At 30.5% G+C, this 16084-nt stretch overlaps 2 protein-coding genes, 1 long non-coding RNA gene and 1 other non-coding gene across 12 annotated transcripts; 3 read left to right on the plus strand and 1 right to left on the minus strand.

Moving 5' to 3' along the window:
- The first annotated feature begins 719 nt into the window (after positions 1 to 719).
- On the plus strand, positions 720 to 11649 carry LOC122717946. Of its 7 annotated transcripts, none has more exons than XM_043942511.1 (7): positions 6961 to 7183; positions 7321 to 7395; positions 9738 to 9807; positions 9929 to 10651; positions 10752 to 10986; positions 11052 to 11142; positions 11291 to 11649. In XM_043942511.1, exons 3-7 carry the CDS (start codon positions 9756 to 9758, stop codon positions 11399 to 11401), a joined length of 1212 nt encoding a protein of 403 aa, XP_043798446.1. In that variant the 5' UTR covers positions 6961 to 7183; positions 7321 to 7395; positions 9738 to 9755; the 3' UTR covers positions 11402 to 11649. The 7 variants fall into 7 exon arrangements, with proteins under 7 accessions (XP_043798444.1, XP_043798445.1, XP_043798447.1 ...); XM_043942515.1 differs by having other exon boundaries at positions 6961 to 7149; XM_043942509.1 differs by lacking the exons at positions 6961 to 7183; positions 7321 to 7395 and adding an exon at positions 720 to 1090.
- On the plus strand, positions 1738 to 1810 carry Trnar-acg. The gene has a single exon. It is a non-coding gene; the product is annotated as a tRNA-Arg (tRNA).
- On the minus strand, positions 2448 to 5380 carry LOC122717947. Of its 3 annotated transcripts, XR_006347276.1 has the most exons (3): positions 5120 to 5367; positions 3245 to 3767; positions 2448 to 3083 (listed from the first exon to the last, which is right to left on the minus strand). It is a non-coding gene; the product is annotated as an uncharacterized LOC122717947 (long non-coding RNA). The 3 variants fall into 3 exon arrangements; XR_006347277.1 differs by having other exon boundaries at positions 2448 to 3767; positions 5159 to 5380; XR_006347275.1 differs by having other exon boundaries at positions 2448 to 3767; positions 5120 to 5380.
- A 1132-nt stretch (positions 11650 to 12781) lies between the features above and the next one.
- Positions 12782 to 15742, plus strand: LOC122717975 (cleft lip and palate transmembrane protein 1-like protein). Its single transcript, XM_043942572.1, has 8 exons — positions 12782 to 13809; positions 13931 to 14042; positions 14105 to 14325; positions 14398 to 14683; positions 14753 to 14941; positions 15013 to 15191; positions 15263 to 15514; positions 15579 to 15742. The coding sequence occupies exons 1-8, from the start codon at positions 13556 to 13558 to the stop codon at positions 15670 to 15672; spliced, it is 1587 nt and encodes a 528-aa protein (XP_043798507.1). The 5' UTR covers positions 12782 to 13555; the 3' UTR covers positions 15673 to 15742.
- The last annotated feature ends 342 nt before the right edge of the window (positions 15743 to 16084 follow it).

The raw sequence follows: 16084 nt of genomic DNA on the forward strand, positions 1-16084 counted from the left end.
TAATAATTGATATAGTTTTATTTATATAAATTATGAAAATACATAATTTTTACTGATGTGAAAAATATATATAAAAATAAATAAAATATGTGAAAAAATTTTTATTTTTAATTTTTGTGTCTAATAATTTATTATAATAATAATTGAAATAATTAATATACTTATATTTATATATTACATTGCAAATTAAAAATAGATTTACAATTTTTACGATCTATTAATATCGATTTGAAAATGATATTAAAATGGTAAGAAGATTTTAAAATCAAAAGTGAATTAATATATATATATAAAATTTAGAATGATGTGCGATATGATATTGATACTATTTGCATATATTTGTTAAATAAAAACGATCAATTAATCATCCGAAAATATATTGAATTAATATACAAATTAATTGATTATCACTCAATAAATACAAGTAGTTACAGTTGATTAAAAAAATTCAAAATTTATTTGTACTTTTCATAAATTATTGTATAACAATTTATAATATTTAAATGATTTTATAATCTTATATATATATTATATATAATAAAATATATGTGTAATAATGTTTAATATATAATAATGTCAATCTCATAGTTTTTTTTTAAATTTTTAATAATGAAATACGTAACAATTCAAATGTCGACAATATACTGCAGGCAACGTTCAACTCCCGGGCAGCCACCTGTCGCGCGCATGCGTATTCATAGTATAACACCTCTCTGATCATTTGAGTGTCAGTGTAAACCAAAATGGCGAGAGTAGTGATGGTTTGTGACAGCTCTCAGCCTGTTTCACTCATGTTTTCGAGTAGTTGAACGGGACGCGCGTGGTTATGTGATTCACGTGACTGATTTAAGTACGAAGGGTGAATGGAGAATAATGATTTATTCGTGGCAAACAGCAATACGCAATTTTTTTGGATCTTTCCAACTGGATCGACACCCTTCTATTTTCAATAGACAGTAGCGGGGTGACATTGACGTTACTCATTGAATTAAGTGCGTTTTCAATTATTCATAATCTGAATTTTTTTTTTGTTTTCTAACGTCAAATGTCTATCACCTATATTAATATGAACAACGGAGGAATATTCTGGGTGTGTATTGTCAATTGTTTGAAAACGAACATTAGAAAACAACATTAGAAAGAGAGATTGTTTGATAGTGTTGAGTATTATTGTTTCGCGGAAGTGTCACGAGGTGTGTATTGTTTCGAAAGTCTGATGTGAGTTCTGTGTCGTGCACGTTCAAACGCTTACGTTTTCAATCCCAGTCATAGGGACTATTCTGCGTGCGATATTTATTAATTATATCACTCGTTCTATTGCCACGGTGAGTCAATATTCTATCACGATGACATTAAACATCATGTAATATTTTCACACTCAAATTTCTGGCTCATTGACTTGTTAATAACTTTTCTTGATATTTATAAATTGTTTAACATTAGTTAATATAAAATGTCAGGGGTGATTGCCATTCATAAATATCTAATCAATGGATGGAATATTTTTATGATCATTATGTTCTCTATTGAAAAGATTGGATAGTGTCGGAAATTGTTTTGCAATATGTGCATTAAATAATCTTCCTTTTTTTTTCATCTTATATTTTAAGTAAAATATATAAGAAAAAGAAAAAAAAGTATTTATTATTTAAATGTTACATTGATTTTTTTTATATTTTTAATGAATAATTTATATATACACCTTTTATATCAAGTTTGAAAATTTTGTAAGTAATAGGTCCTGTGGCGCAACGGATAACGCGTCTGACTACGGATCAGAAGATTCCAGGTTCGAATCCTGGCAGGATCGGTTTTTTTTATTCATTGCATTAATTCATTTCTTATATATATATTTTTTTTTGTTTATTAAAAATGTACAAATAATAATTAAAAAGAATTTTTAATGATTGAAAGATATATGGCATAGTCTTATACATATTTGCATAAATATGATAAAAGTATTGGTATATATTTAATACTGAAATAAAATGTAAATAGGAACGAAGTTTTTAGCAATCATGAGCAACGAGTCCCTCAAGAATATCCAGGAATAGTACACATTCCAGACAGACCAGAACGATACCAATGCACTTTATTCTTTCTTTTGCATTCTTTACCTCGAAAGTTCACACGGAAGATAAACACAGTATGAAAAGTCTCAAATTTATAGAAATTGATTTACTCCTCAAATTTTATTTTAACTTAAAATTAAAATAAAATTATTTTAAATGTTTTAGAAAATTTCGTTGAATCTTTTATATCGAATCTAATTCTATATTCACGCAATCTATTGCACGATATCGAGTGAAAGCATTGGATTTTGTTCTATAATGTAACAAACTTTCCCTTTTTTTTCTTTTTTCTTTAAAATATATACTATAGATCATTATAGTAGATAAAATTTTCATCCATTATTCAAAATTTTTGAAAAGATTTTCAAAAAAAAATTACAATGAGAGATATTGTTTATTTTCTACATTTACATTCGTAATGAACATTTAAAAACTACGTTTTTTTTCATTCTAGATCGCACATTAGATTCTATTTTATTTTATGTGAATGTTTGTAACAATTTTTTACTAACGCTAATATACATATATCTATGCAAGATTACCGCTAACGAATGATTGTTAAGCCGATTAATTGCTATTCTGATGATTCTCTGTTCGAATTATCGCGTGTCGCGTGAGCAATTTACACAGCTTGGTCGACGTCGTATCTCATTCGTGGTCTCCCTCAAACTTCCGTTCGGGACATGAATTTTCAGGACAGGATATTCCCGTATTTCCTCTATTGTTCGATACAATATAAACTAATAGAACGAATCGCAATTTTCCTCTCTCTTCTTTCTCTATCTCTCTTAGTTCTTGTTTCTATTTTTTTCTTTCTCTCTCTTCATGACTAGCATGTTCGTTTCTTCCAACATTCACTTTTCATTAGTCTATGTTATGTTCGTAATAATTCGACACTTGTGTATACATATTACAGAAGCACAGCTATTTTCTTGTGATTTCGTTTTCATAACTTGTTTTATCCAAAGAAAAGTTTATGTAAGTTGAAAAATGTTGAATATTATTTTCATCCTGTTGCCATGAGTATATATATTATAATTATATAATTAAAATATTTTTATAATATTATTTAAATATGTATGTACATAATTTTTTGAAAATTGACATTATCAATTATTTAAATAAAAAAAATTCATTCTTTTACGTCACATCATCAATCTGTGGAAATTCACCGATTATAGCGCAGAGGGCATTGTCTTCTCTACTCGTGATCAGAGAATCCTCTTCGTTCAAGATGAGAATGCAAGTGAAAGGTTTATCTTTCCAACATGGACAATAAACAATAGCGTATAGAAGTGTATCGCAAAACCCCTATAGCATACGTATTCCTCTGCTTTCCCTCCTTATCGTCTTGAAATGTCGGTTGCTCGAAAGATAATTACTTAATCACGGTAACTCTATTAGTACTTACCTATCGTGCCATCACGTTGCCCTATCCACGTGCTTCGGCTTGTTTAGATTCTATGTTTCGCGATTTCGCGAAAAATTTTCCTTTCCATTTTAAGTTTTAAGTTAATCAAATGAATTCTTCCATTTTTCCTTTCTTTTTTGTATCTCCTTAATCGTTTTGTATTCAGTTTTCTTTATTTACTTTCTTTCTATTCCACTTTCTTCTGATTAAAAGATATTCACATTATGTTATTTACGAATTATAATATATCGAATGATATATAACAATACTAGTTGAAAGATAATCTGCAATTTAAAAAAAAAAGTGATCGCATGAAGAAAATTAAATGGATATGAAAAAAGAAAATTGACATGATAATTCTGTCTTTTGATAAATTTTCATGTTTTAAATGCATCGGTTTAATACCAATTTTTAAAATCAAAAAGTTACTAGTTTTTCTTCTATAGAAAAAAGAGAATTTATGAATTCAGGATCATATTGGTCATATTGGTCAATCTTGATTATCTTAGATAATCTCACTATATTTCTTTGGTACGTAATCGAATATTCTGACAAATTGCAATATATTTCGAAAAATAGATCGAAGAAAATTATCTCGAACGTTATTAGAAACTAATGACACAAATTATTTTCGATACAGAATATTATATACATATGCACATGTGTATTACGATTCATAATGCTTTTAATCCAATGTCACGTATCTTCTCTTATCGAGCATATTTTTGAAAAATACGTTACATATATTATATTATAATGCAAATTAAAAGAATTAATTACGTGATTAAACTTTAATTATATTTTATTTATATTTTATTTTGAACCTAATTTATATATATTGAACCTGAATTTAAAATAGAACAAAAAATTAAAAAAATGATAATAATATATTAAATAAAATATTATTTTATTTAAAAATGCTCAATCAAATCTTTTTTTTCTTCTACTTCAATCTTGATTAAAATTGTTGATAATAGTTAAATTATAAAAAGGATTAATCGATTTTAATAAAATATTTCAATAAATAGCGAGGAAAGCGAGTTTTTCCTTTCTTACGGGTTTTGCATGAACGCAAGCGTGACTGCCAGTTGCATTAGAAGCTTTCGCTTTTAGAAACATATGCATATATTAAAAGTTATTATCAAGTGACGACCGAAACCGCGTGTATCGCGGTCACGTAAATTATCAACGTTTTTATATGTATTTTCTTTAGTAAATCCTTCCAGGTATTCATCTTGCATGAATTGACTTTCAAAGATTCTCTAATTGCTTACAACAAAAATGTTATTAATATAAATATCAATAGTCATAATATATCATATATGTATGATAATGCATAATAACTTTCTTTCTCTATTATTTGCAATAAGTTTTAAGTTTTTAATTTCTAACTTTTTATTTGTTTTTTATTTAAACATCATTTTTTTCTGAACGTAATTCGATCAATGTTCTCGACATTTAGTTTTTGACAAAAACGAAATCGAACGATGAAACGCAAACGAAATGTGCAAAGCACAGAAGAAACAATTAACATGGTGGCGCTTCGTTAGTAACGGTCAGACGATTCGTTATTGTAGCAACCAATTATTACTGCACTGTTCTCTACTGTTGTTTCAGAGAACAAAGTTAAATTTACTTTTAATTGCGCATTGATCACGAGGACAAAGTTTGTTACCATAGTTGACCATTTCTTCGGAATTTTATCGGTACATTAACACTAATGATTTTTAGTTACTTAATCGTGAAAAGAATGACATCGAAAACTGCGAAATATCCGAACTCGATTTATGAAAGATTAGATTGGTCGAAAGTCTGATGACATCCATCAGATTAGATAAAAGTCACGTCGATAAATTCGATTGGGCAGTCGATTGAGAATAAAATTCCGTGAAAAGAGTGGCGCAAGAATACCTGGCACATGTGTAGTACATTGCAGAGAAAAAACGAGCGGTAGCCATGACTTTTGTTACTTGGATATTTCGATAGGAGGCGCGACTATTCCGCCATTAAACTTTCAGAAGAACGATCATTATATTTATTTCTCACCTGAAATTCTTCATTTAACAATAATACAGGCAAAATATAAATTTTAATCCTCGTTAGACCGGTTTCCGGCGATCGAATTTGTATTATCCCCGTCATGTGCAAATCTTATTACGAACTTCGGAAAATTGGATCAATTCGAGAATGCGTTCACTGTTCTAATTCGGAATTACAGTTTATCGAGTTATACACGTGCACCTGTCCGAAGAATCTCAACGAAGACTTTTAACCGAATCTTCATTTATCGCCATCTTTTATTCGTTACGATTAGAAAAATATAAATCATAGAAGAAAAGAAAAAGTAAGAACATGAAAAAAATGTGTTTCGTTCAACAAGTGAAAGCTTTTCGAACGACTTTGTAAAAGAAACGAGTCTGTTAGTGAACCAAAACGAATTTTACCAGTGTTGTTAGGAGAAGCGAAACAAGTGGCACGAAAGTGAAAATAAATATATATGGAACAGTGAGTCGAAAAGATTTGAAAAAACAAGCAAGTTTGAATTCCGAATGCATACATCAGAAGAAATATAATTCGAAACGAATAATTATTTTGAAATTTTCTCAAGACTCGAACGAACGTGAACCTGATTTACCTAGTTTTCTTAGTTTTGTAGCCGGAATTCTCCCATGATTTTATTCGGTTAAGTGATACTTAGATATTTGTTGATTAGATATTTAGATACTTTCGTTGATTATACAAAGATAAATTGTGAGAATTTCTTTTACGATGAAATAATTCAATGGTATATAGAATTCAATGATGGCTTTGAAGAATTTATAATGGTGAGGTTGTAGCGATAAAACTAAAATGCTTGCATTTGTATTTTCCTTTGTTTTTCCAGTAGAAAAAAACGAACAGAGACATATATTCGCAACGATAAAAGTCGCTCGTCTACATCGGGTCTAGTCATCTTTGGTACATGGTCTATATTCAATGCAGCTTTGAATATAGCAATAGCCTAGCGCGTATAGTACATTGACTATTGCAAAATATAAGTATATATTGTTACGAAATGAATTATATATAAAATATAATTAAACTGTATTGTATTACAAACAAGATAATAAGACAATTTTTAAATAAATGTAATAAGAGCAATGATAAAATTGAAGCTTTCATTTTATATTGAAATCCTTTTATTTACGAATTGTTAATGATAAAATTTTTTTACAATTTTTTTACCTATAAAAAATAATATCGTTTTGTTGATGTTTTAAACTGTGCGCGAATTTTTTTTAACAAATTCTTGTAGAACGACCTCAGCCATTTGATTCAATATCGATCGGCGAATCCCTTAGTAGAGAGAGTCTATGATTTGAAACCCGTTCTACTTGATCGCCAAGTCAGCCGAGACAGTTCGTTATTATGCAATCTGGTAATGCAAACAATCCAGTTGTCGCTTTTCTTTAGTCTGGTTATAGAGAGAAACGATCGTGTTTCTCTACGTGGATGCGATGGAAGAAGGGGGGGGGAAAAAAAACGTCCTCGAAATGGATACGAATCAAAGAAAATAAAGACGCGTTGACGTAATTATTTCGATCCTTTTCACAATTATTACGAAAACTTTCGAGTAATTTCTTATAGATGGGCGGAATCTGTAAAGAATCAACGATAAATAGATCGGTACGATTCGCACACAATCGTCGACCTACATACGGTTCGTGAACTTTTGTGCAACAATTATCCTGACCTACATGACCGCGAACGTGTTAACAATCACTTGTTGCGAACGGAACTCCCTGGAGAGGAAAAAGAAAAAGATATAATGCCATTTTTATTTTCCTTTCGTTCTAGACGAGGCGTTTGTTGACATTAGAAACATTGGAACGTTGACAAATGTATTGAGACGACAGATGGCAGGCGAAACAAGTGAGTACAGTCTCGGAAAAGAAGGTTATCCAAAGACGATTGAGAAACGTGATTAAAGAATAATTATGAGAGATTGCAATATTAATCGCAAAAATGAATCTTTGTTTGAAATGGAATGCTAATTAAGAAAGATAAAAAAAAGACTCGATCTTGTTGGATTAATCAGTACATAATTATTAGCTTCGAAAGCTGAAGTAATTGGGATTTAGCAAAGAAAAAAACATTTGTACAATTTTCTTTTTTGTCAATAAATATATATAGACATGTAATTGTTAAAAATTGAAAGAATTTTTCTATCTTAAATTCGAGCCCATTCGCGCAAAATTTAATCGAAGGTCAAACTTCCAAGTGAATAAATATGTAAAATGAATCAAGTAAGGTTAGAGGAAACGAGTTGTCGAGATGCGCTTACGCAACATCTTTTATTGCCAGCCAGCTCGAGGTTATACCGCTGAGAAAACCAATTTCCCTGATGCTTAACCACGCTTCGAATACCTCGTTATATCTTCCTCCTACGCTGGATCGAAATATTTTTTTTCCTCGAATATACGTATATATCATAAAACCATCACAATCTTTCGTCGGGAAGATCGCTTTGATCAGCTGATCGTTCATCTTTATCCATAAAGAAAGTAGGACGGACCGCTTGATTCCCCTCAAGTAATTGATGCTGAAAAATCAGATTTAATCGCGGCCGAATTAATAAACGACCACCAACAAAGCCGTGCACCGTGAACGAGAGCGCGTAAAATGCGATCTCAACAGCAAAGTCTTTTTTGGTCTAGAAACGAAGTGGTACTCGCGGAAGCGGCCTCCCCCCTCTTCTCACACAACTCGTTCGTTTCTCTATTGTGCCTCTCATTATCATCCGGGTACAGTTCTCGATATCGATAACGTAACGATCCGGATTACATGGGTTTAGCCAACTGCGTGATTCATTGGTACGTGGTTGGATATAGTCAACGACGATCGCCAGTTTCTCGCTGCACCCCGGTTCAAGAACTTGACCACCAGGCGTTTCATTCATCCAATTGACTCGCTTGACAAGGTCGCGCGCTCTTTAACACGATCATCTTGAATCTCGTACCCTCGCAACCGTGTGTCACATCAGTTTGCGTATATATATATACGAGTGCACTATTCAGACAAACGATAGGGATAATATTTTCATATATGTATATTTCGATCTTTTATTATTGCGCAACAGCAAAATTGTATACCGATTACCAATTTTTACCATATAAATCACAGAGTGGAACGTTTAACAGGCGGAAAGGAAGTAGTTACCAGTGGTTTGTTCCGGCGAATCTCAATATCAAGATTGGTTTAGGAGTTTGAATAAATTGTTGTTGGACGACGACACACGTTTGTGTCGCATCTCTCGTCGCGTGTCTGTCGCGGTGTGACGCATCGAGGTGCAACTGGTTACAGTCGGAAGAGCATGACCGGACTGTGCGAATAACTGTATCGGATATTTTTTTTTTGCTGCACTTTTCGCTTTGTCAACAGATTTAATCGAACCATGTTAAACTAACCCGCCGACGAGTTACGCGTATATTTCTAAATCCCGCCGATTTTTCACTCATAATGATAAAAATTATAGACGTAGAATCGTACGTTGCTCATTTTTTTTTTTTTTTTTAAATTTTTCCTTTCTTGTAAATGCAATATCTGTGAATCATCGATTCTACCTTTTAAAATTCTTTCATCCGTTTCTGGCGGTGAGTCACGTTTCGAAACGAATCCGAGCAACTGATTACTCATTCGAATATCCGATTTTCTGAACGAGCAGGTAAACGTGATTGTTCCGATGTGATTGTTCCGATGTGATATGTTCGAAGGATGATAACTCGTTGACTTTTTCTTCGATAAAAGGCCAGGTTTTTCATTCTTATTCTGGTTTAGAAATAAAAAAACGGGAAAAAACGATTATTCTTATTTATTATTCGATTGGAGAATGTCGTTAATTTTTCTCCCAATTGCCGATTATATAAAATTGGAGAGCATTCGTATCTCGGCGTTAACTCGAGCTCTAAATCAATCTTTTATGCGTTGTGCTCGAGTACATTCGAGCGGCACTTTGTCCACGTTGACGCCTGATATTTCTTCGTATACACGTGACTAATGGACCATTGTCTTGACAACGACGAGAGGATGAACCGAGTGAAAATTCGTTCGCTAGAAATAATTATCGGGGAGACGAAAAATTCTCAATAACTTAAAGAGAATTTGATTTAGATGTTTAATTTAGAAGGAAGATATTATCGTTACGATTCAAGGAAGATCTAATTTTTTTCGTCCCGACCATCTAATTTTTTTCCTTCCTCTTTTCTCTGTTCCAGGTACACGCAGATGACGCGATGACGCTGCATTGGTGGATGCACTGGTTCTGGGTTACCGCTCAATTTCTCGGTACGTTCTAAATGATTAAAGACATCTGGTACACATAACTTTCCGCCGAGTTCTTCCATCAACACGAGTTTTCCATTTGATTCCATAGATTCCAAGAATTATCTAACGCTTTGATTTTCAGTAATTTTAGGAAACCCAATGCCATCGAGCACGGTTGAGCCTCGTGGCCAGGTGCAACAAGATCGCCTGAACTCGGAATCGACGTCCAAAATTACCTCGATCGAGGCCGAGAGGAGCGAACCGCGACAGAGTTTTCGCGTGGCCAAAGCCATCGGTCTTCATCCATCCACGAACACGGCTGTAATGTTAGACAGGCAATCGAGTACGATTTCGACTCCTGTAGAAATGGTGGCGAGCGTGGTCGAAACGAGTACTAATCCTATGGAAGAGTATCACGGAAATGCGAGTAACGCGGTCAGTCTGGACTCGACGAAAAGTTTCACGTCTCAACGAGTCGCAGATACCGTGGACAGGATTCGTAATTCGGCGGTGAAAAAGGATAGTAAGATTACGTGGATCCTAACCACGAACAAAACCGGTGGTAGATCCAAGTATGAACAAGAAGAGAAAATGGATGAAAATGGGAATCGGAACGATACCACATTGGACCAAGTGGAGGATCTTACGGTACTACCTCTTCAGGAAGAGGTGTCTAGAATCAGGCTGGTACTGAATAAAACGAAATCCTCCTCGCTCTTATCTTCTTCCTCTTCTTCCTCTTTGTCCTCCTCTGCCGGTAATTCCGGTATCAAGACGTTCAATCGATCCGATGATGTCGAGATCAACGACGACGATGACTTTGTCGAGTCACAATTATTTGCCACAGCTGCGTCGATTCTTGAAGGTAATAAAATTTAATCAGAATAAAACGGAGATGGTATTATTTTCGAATTGAATTGAATTTCGAAAGAGCATTAAAAATTTATTTGGTGCGAATCTTATAGTTGGTGTGAGCGAACCTACGCGGCTGAGCAGAGCGCGAAGCGCGTTTCCCAAAGATTTCCAGAGGGATCAAGTACAGGAAGATCATCTTTCCGATTACAATGAGAGCAATAGCGAGAACTCGAAGCAAGAGAATACTTCGAGATCGACGGTAGACATTGCCGCTATTACCGGAAGTTGCCTAGCGACTGTAGTTTTACTCAGCACAATGGGTAGCCTTGGATTCATTATGTACAGGTAATTAAAATGATTGCTTAGCAGTTAAATGAAATTTCAACGTTACACAGAAAATTTAATTAAAGACGTAGGTATCTGAATCCGCCGCAAACGCTTAATAGCGACAAATGCAGTAATCCCGATAGTTCCGGTTATATCGATGATTCCACTATTCGCGTAAGTATCATAATACTTCATTCTATGTGTTAAATTGTTATTTCAAATAATGTTGAGACATTGTCGCTTAATATACGATATCTTGTTACAAATTATGATATATAATAAATGAGATAAAAAGTTTAAATGATTTTATATATTCTTATAGGATAATTCCGAAGAAATGTACAGTTTGGATAACGATTCGTTTTTAAATTCGTTAGAAGCAATGACAATACAGAATTATTGGACGGACAGTGTGAAGCATACGAAACTATGACAAAAGAAGATAATTCAACCCGGAAAGAGGATTGAAACGTTCAGTATTTCCGATGGTGAAGCGCACGAACAAGTATCGTTGTTGGAACAGTAGTACTTACACGACGAGTGCCCGGCGTTTTGTAATTAAATGCAAAGAGATTGAATTTATCGTAGTAATCGTATAGATATGCAGGAATTTTATTTTTTTTCGATTGAATCGTTAGCGATTTCGATGCAAGAATGAGCGAATAAAATATTTTAAACATTTTTGACGACTTTTTAGATAAATTTCGTCGGTTTTATAATTTCTTAAAAGAAACTGACGATACGTCAAAATTACAAGATTTGTGCGTGTATTATATTCGCGCCATATATCAAATACGCATATAAATTTGTGAATATTGAACGCATACGATATATAACGCAATATTTCACGCACATACTTGAATTTTGATTTTGTCATTCGTATTATTCCCACTATTTTTCTACTACAAATGCAATTGGCAATAGTTAAATTTAAACAAGACAGCGATATGGTCACTTTCATCGGATTAGTGACTGAGTAGTGCAATAAAATGTACTTTATGGATAATTATTGAAATATACTTTTTAGAAGAGTAAGTACAAATAAGGTCATTAATGTTTAACTAAATATATATTAAAAATACGAGACATAATTTAATAAATCTGAATTCTCATAAAATCAATTTCAGTATGATAAACAATTTCATTATTATTGAATATTTGTATTATTGAATTTTAATTTCTATAAATTGTACTTATATATATTAATCATTTTAATTTAAGATTCGATTTTAATATTTCTTATTATCTTTAAACTCTATTAAAAGATATACGGTTTTTTCTAATAGGATAATAGAAATCGAATTGCTCGCTTGCATACAATCAGCTTCAAATACTTTCAAGATAGAATCGGGCTAATAAAAAATCGGACCAAATACGTACTGTAGTTTGTAGCTTTATGCCTTTATAACATATCCAGCAAGAAGTAAGGAGATTTCATTCGTTTTTTTCACTTCACTCCAGCTTGTATATATGTACATGTATATGTACTATACAATTACGAATATATCTATGTATAGATATGCGAATTTTCTGACGGTTTCTCGAAACTTTCGAAATATAATTACGTTTTAGTAGAGGTTTGTTTGTTCAAATATATTTCTATACGAACCTTACATTAATGAAAAAAAGATTTATTGTGATAGATTATAGAATTTAATAAATGTAAAATTATCATAGATTTGCTTTATTATATATAATAACTGTGAATAAATCCTCACGTGTATTATTTTTACGCTTATTATATGTTATTATTATTATTATTATCGTCATCATTATTATTATTAAATATGAATTAATTAACTTTCCTTCTCTTTTGTTATACAATAAATTAAAATTTTTGTTATAATATTTTTTGCGTTCTTTTTGGTTTGTTTTTTTATCGTTAGATGATATATTTTATTTCTATGTGAGCCTACTTTTCTTGTATGGAATCCATCATACCGACGGATACATGAATGACTAAAGATAGATTCAGTTTTTTTTGCCAGCATGGCGCTTTATATATGTCACAGTTCTATATTTAATCTTGAACGGATCTTTGACACGAATATCATAAATATCTTACTTATTATATACTGTATATACATAAATAGAGTTAATTTATAATTTATATAGAATATAAACTATTACACGATATTTGATTTTTTATACAATATTTTATGAGTAATAATGGAACAGAGAATGCTCACTTTTTGGAAAATAAAAAAAAATATTTCTCAACGCGGAAGAAGTACTGTTATTTTTACTTTACGTATTTTCCTCGCAAAAGTATATATTTCGGCAAAACGGCTGATGACACATAGATGTCGCTATATAACAAACAATGGCTGTATTCTTATGTTGTTATTAATGACATAAACACATTGGTTGTACTTTTAATCCGGTATGCATCAGAATGAAAAGTATATACTGTCAATCAATTATATGCCAATAAACTTAATGTTTAAAGTCTATATTGCACACACGAAGTGATCTATAATAAATATTTATGGTTATACGACGCATGTTATTCAATATCAACTGTGATTTTTGATTCATATAATTAAAAGAAAATAAAAAAAAATATTTTTAACAAAAATCTAGAAAAATGCAGTGGCCATCCTTTACTCTTATATTAACGGAATTATTTTTAGTTTATATAATTTATTCGATTTATAATTTATCTTTATTGTTTGTGGCACCAGCTTGTGAAGACAACAAATTATGCTTAACATCATATTTGAATCAAAAACCACAATTACAATTGCAAGTTTATAGCTCTGTCGATAGATATCCTACCGCACAACAAGTTGATTTTGTATATAATAATAAAAATTTTAATTATACTCATGCAAATACTCTGTAAGTATATATTTTTTTATATTATTTATATTTATATTATTTTATATTATTGAAAACATATATAATTTTGAATTACAATTACGTATACAATTTTTTTATTTGAATATTATTATATTTTCAGCCCATTAACTTTGAATATTCCACGCAAAACACGAAACAATGGAACATTGTTTCTTCATATTATCATAGCACCAAATTCTAAGAAATATGAAAAAAATATTAATATACAAAAGGTATGTGTAAAAAATGATATAAACTTCGTTTATATATCTATTTTTTATAATAATTATTATAGGATCCATATGTATCTTCTATTACCATCAAAATGACACAATATAAAGTTCCTGAAGCAGAAGCTTTTAATTTATTGAGTGAAAAACATTCAGATTTAAAAAAAAAACAAAATTTAATAAATCCAGTAACACATATTAAGAGCCGTGTAACATTTACAATAATGACAGATGATATAAAACTTCCTATACATAATGTACCTATAGAACTTGTAAATCATTTGAAGTATGTTAATATTACTAATTTTAAATAATCATTAATATATAATAAGGATATGATAAATTTTTATTATTTCAGAATTATACAAGGCAAAACATTTTTACCTATAGTTAATTGTGACTTTTTACAAACCAGACATCACGATTTAATGAGAATCATGCCTCAAAATAATACAGTTAATATTACATTGCAATATTCTCCAATTTCTATTTCAAAGCTAAGATTGTTATTGCATGTGGAAGCTACTATGCAAAATTTAAAAAATCTTGGATTTTCTGATAAAGATATGGATGAAGTAAAAGGAATTTTTGTAGATACTAATATATATATATTGGGAGGAACTTTTCTTATTGCAGCCATTCATGTATGTAAATTAAAAAATAACTAAAATATAATTTGAAACAAAACTTAACAATATCTTACATTAAAACAGTTGCTGTTTGATTTCCTTGCTTTTAAAAATGATGTGAGTTATTGGAGAAGAAAAGATAATCTTGTAGGTCTTAGTAAATGGACTGTTGCGTGGCGAGGATTTAGTCAAACTGTCATCTTTCTTTATTTATTAGATGAAGGTTCATCTTTGCTTGTACTTATTCCTACAGGCATTGGATCTATTATTGAGGTAATGATAAAATGAAGCATTCATTAATCATTGTTTTTTATAAATATATTTTATATTTGTAATTTTATTAGATGTGGAAATTAAAGAAAGTGTTGAAACTTAGACTTAAAAGTAATAATAATAATAATTATATGGCTGAAATTAGAACAAGGGAATTTGATGCAGAAAGTATGCGTTATTTAAGTTATTTATTATATCCTCTTGTCATTGGCGGTGCAATTTATTCTTTACTTTATCAACATCACAAAAGGTATAATGTTGAAAATTATAATTTATTTTATATAATTTTTCAAATTTTTATGTACATATTTCAAATTTCAGTTGGTATTCATGGAGTATTAATTCTTTAGTAAATGGAGTTTATGCATTTGGTTTTTTGTTTATGCTTCCTCAACTTTTTGTAAATTATAAATTAAAATCTGTAGCACATTTACCATGGAAAACATTTATGTATAAAGCATTTAATACATTTATAGATGATGTTTTTGCATTTATCATTGTTACACCAACAGCACATAGAATAGCTTGTTTTAGAGATGATGCTGTTTTCCTTATTTATCTTTATCAAAGATGGTAAGTCACACATTCTTATTTAATACTATATAAATATTTTATTCAAATAAATATTCTCTTATAGGCTATATCCAGTAGATAAATCTCGTCCAGATGTCGTCACTATTGATGAAGAACCTGTTGATTTTGAAAATTTAGATTATAAAAAGACAGACTAAAATGAACTTTATATTATTTAACATTTAATATTTATATCATATAAAAAAATAAAAATTATTATTATTATTAGTCAATATTTGAATAATAATGTACATATTATAAATGCCTAAATGCAATTCATAATATTTTAGATGTAATCTTTTGTTATATATTTACACTTTTACAAAAAAATGTTGAAATATAAATATTTTTCATTATAATCTATTAAAAAGATAACAACATTATTATTAAAACATGTTAATTGTTTTTGAAAAAGAAAAATATATATATAATATATTTTAAATAAATAACCAAAAATAAAAGTACTGAATAGACCTAATATTCAATACTTTTTTTATTCCATATATTTATATAATTATTCTATCTCTGTTTTTCTCCCATTTTCTCTTTATTTATACTTATTCTGTAAAA

The sequence above is a fragment of the Apis laboriosa genome, unplaced genomic scaffold, assembly GCF_014066325.1.
Source record: "Apis laboriosa isolate Shangri-la unplaced genomic scaffold, ASM1406632v1 scaffold5_cov152, whole genome shotgun sequence".
NCBI classification, from domain to species: Eukaryota; Metazoa; Arthropoda; class Insecta; order Hymenoptera; family Apidae; genus Apis; species Apis laboriosa.

Bases quoted from the DNA above. Each gene is read 5' to 3' on its own strand.
- LOC122717946 (XM_043942509.1), top strand. From the start codon at position 1,046: ATGTCTATCACCTATATTAATATGAACAACGGAGGAATATTCTGG. The intron at 10,652-10,751 runs GTAATAAAATTT...CGAATCTTATAG, and splicing joins AGCTGCGTCGATTCTTGAAG to TTGGTGTGAGCGAACCTACG. The intron at 11,143-11,290 runs GTAAGTATCATA...ATATTCTTATAG, and splicing joins TCGATGATTCCACTATTCGC to GATAATTCCGAAGAAATGTA.
- LOC122717975 (XM_043942572.1), top strand. From the start codon at position 13,556: ATGCAGTGGCCATCCTTTACTCTTATATTAACGGAATTATTTTTAGTT. The intron at 14,326-14,397 runs GTATGTTAATAT...TTATTATTTCAG, and splicing joins GAACTTGTAAATCATTTGAA to AATTATACAAGGCAAAACAT. The intron at 15,192-15,262 runs GTATAATGTTGA...TTCAAATTTCAG, and splicing joins CTTTATCAACATCACAAAAG to TTGGTATTCATGGAGTATTA.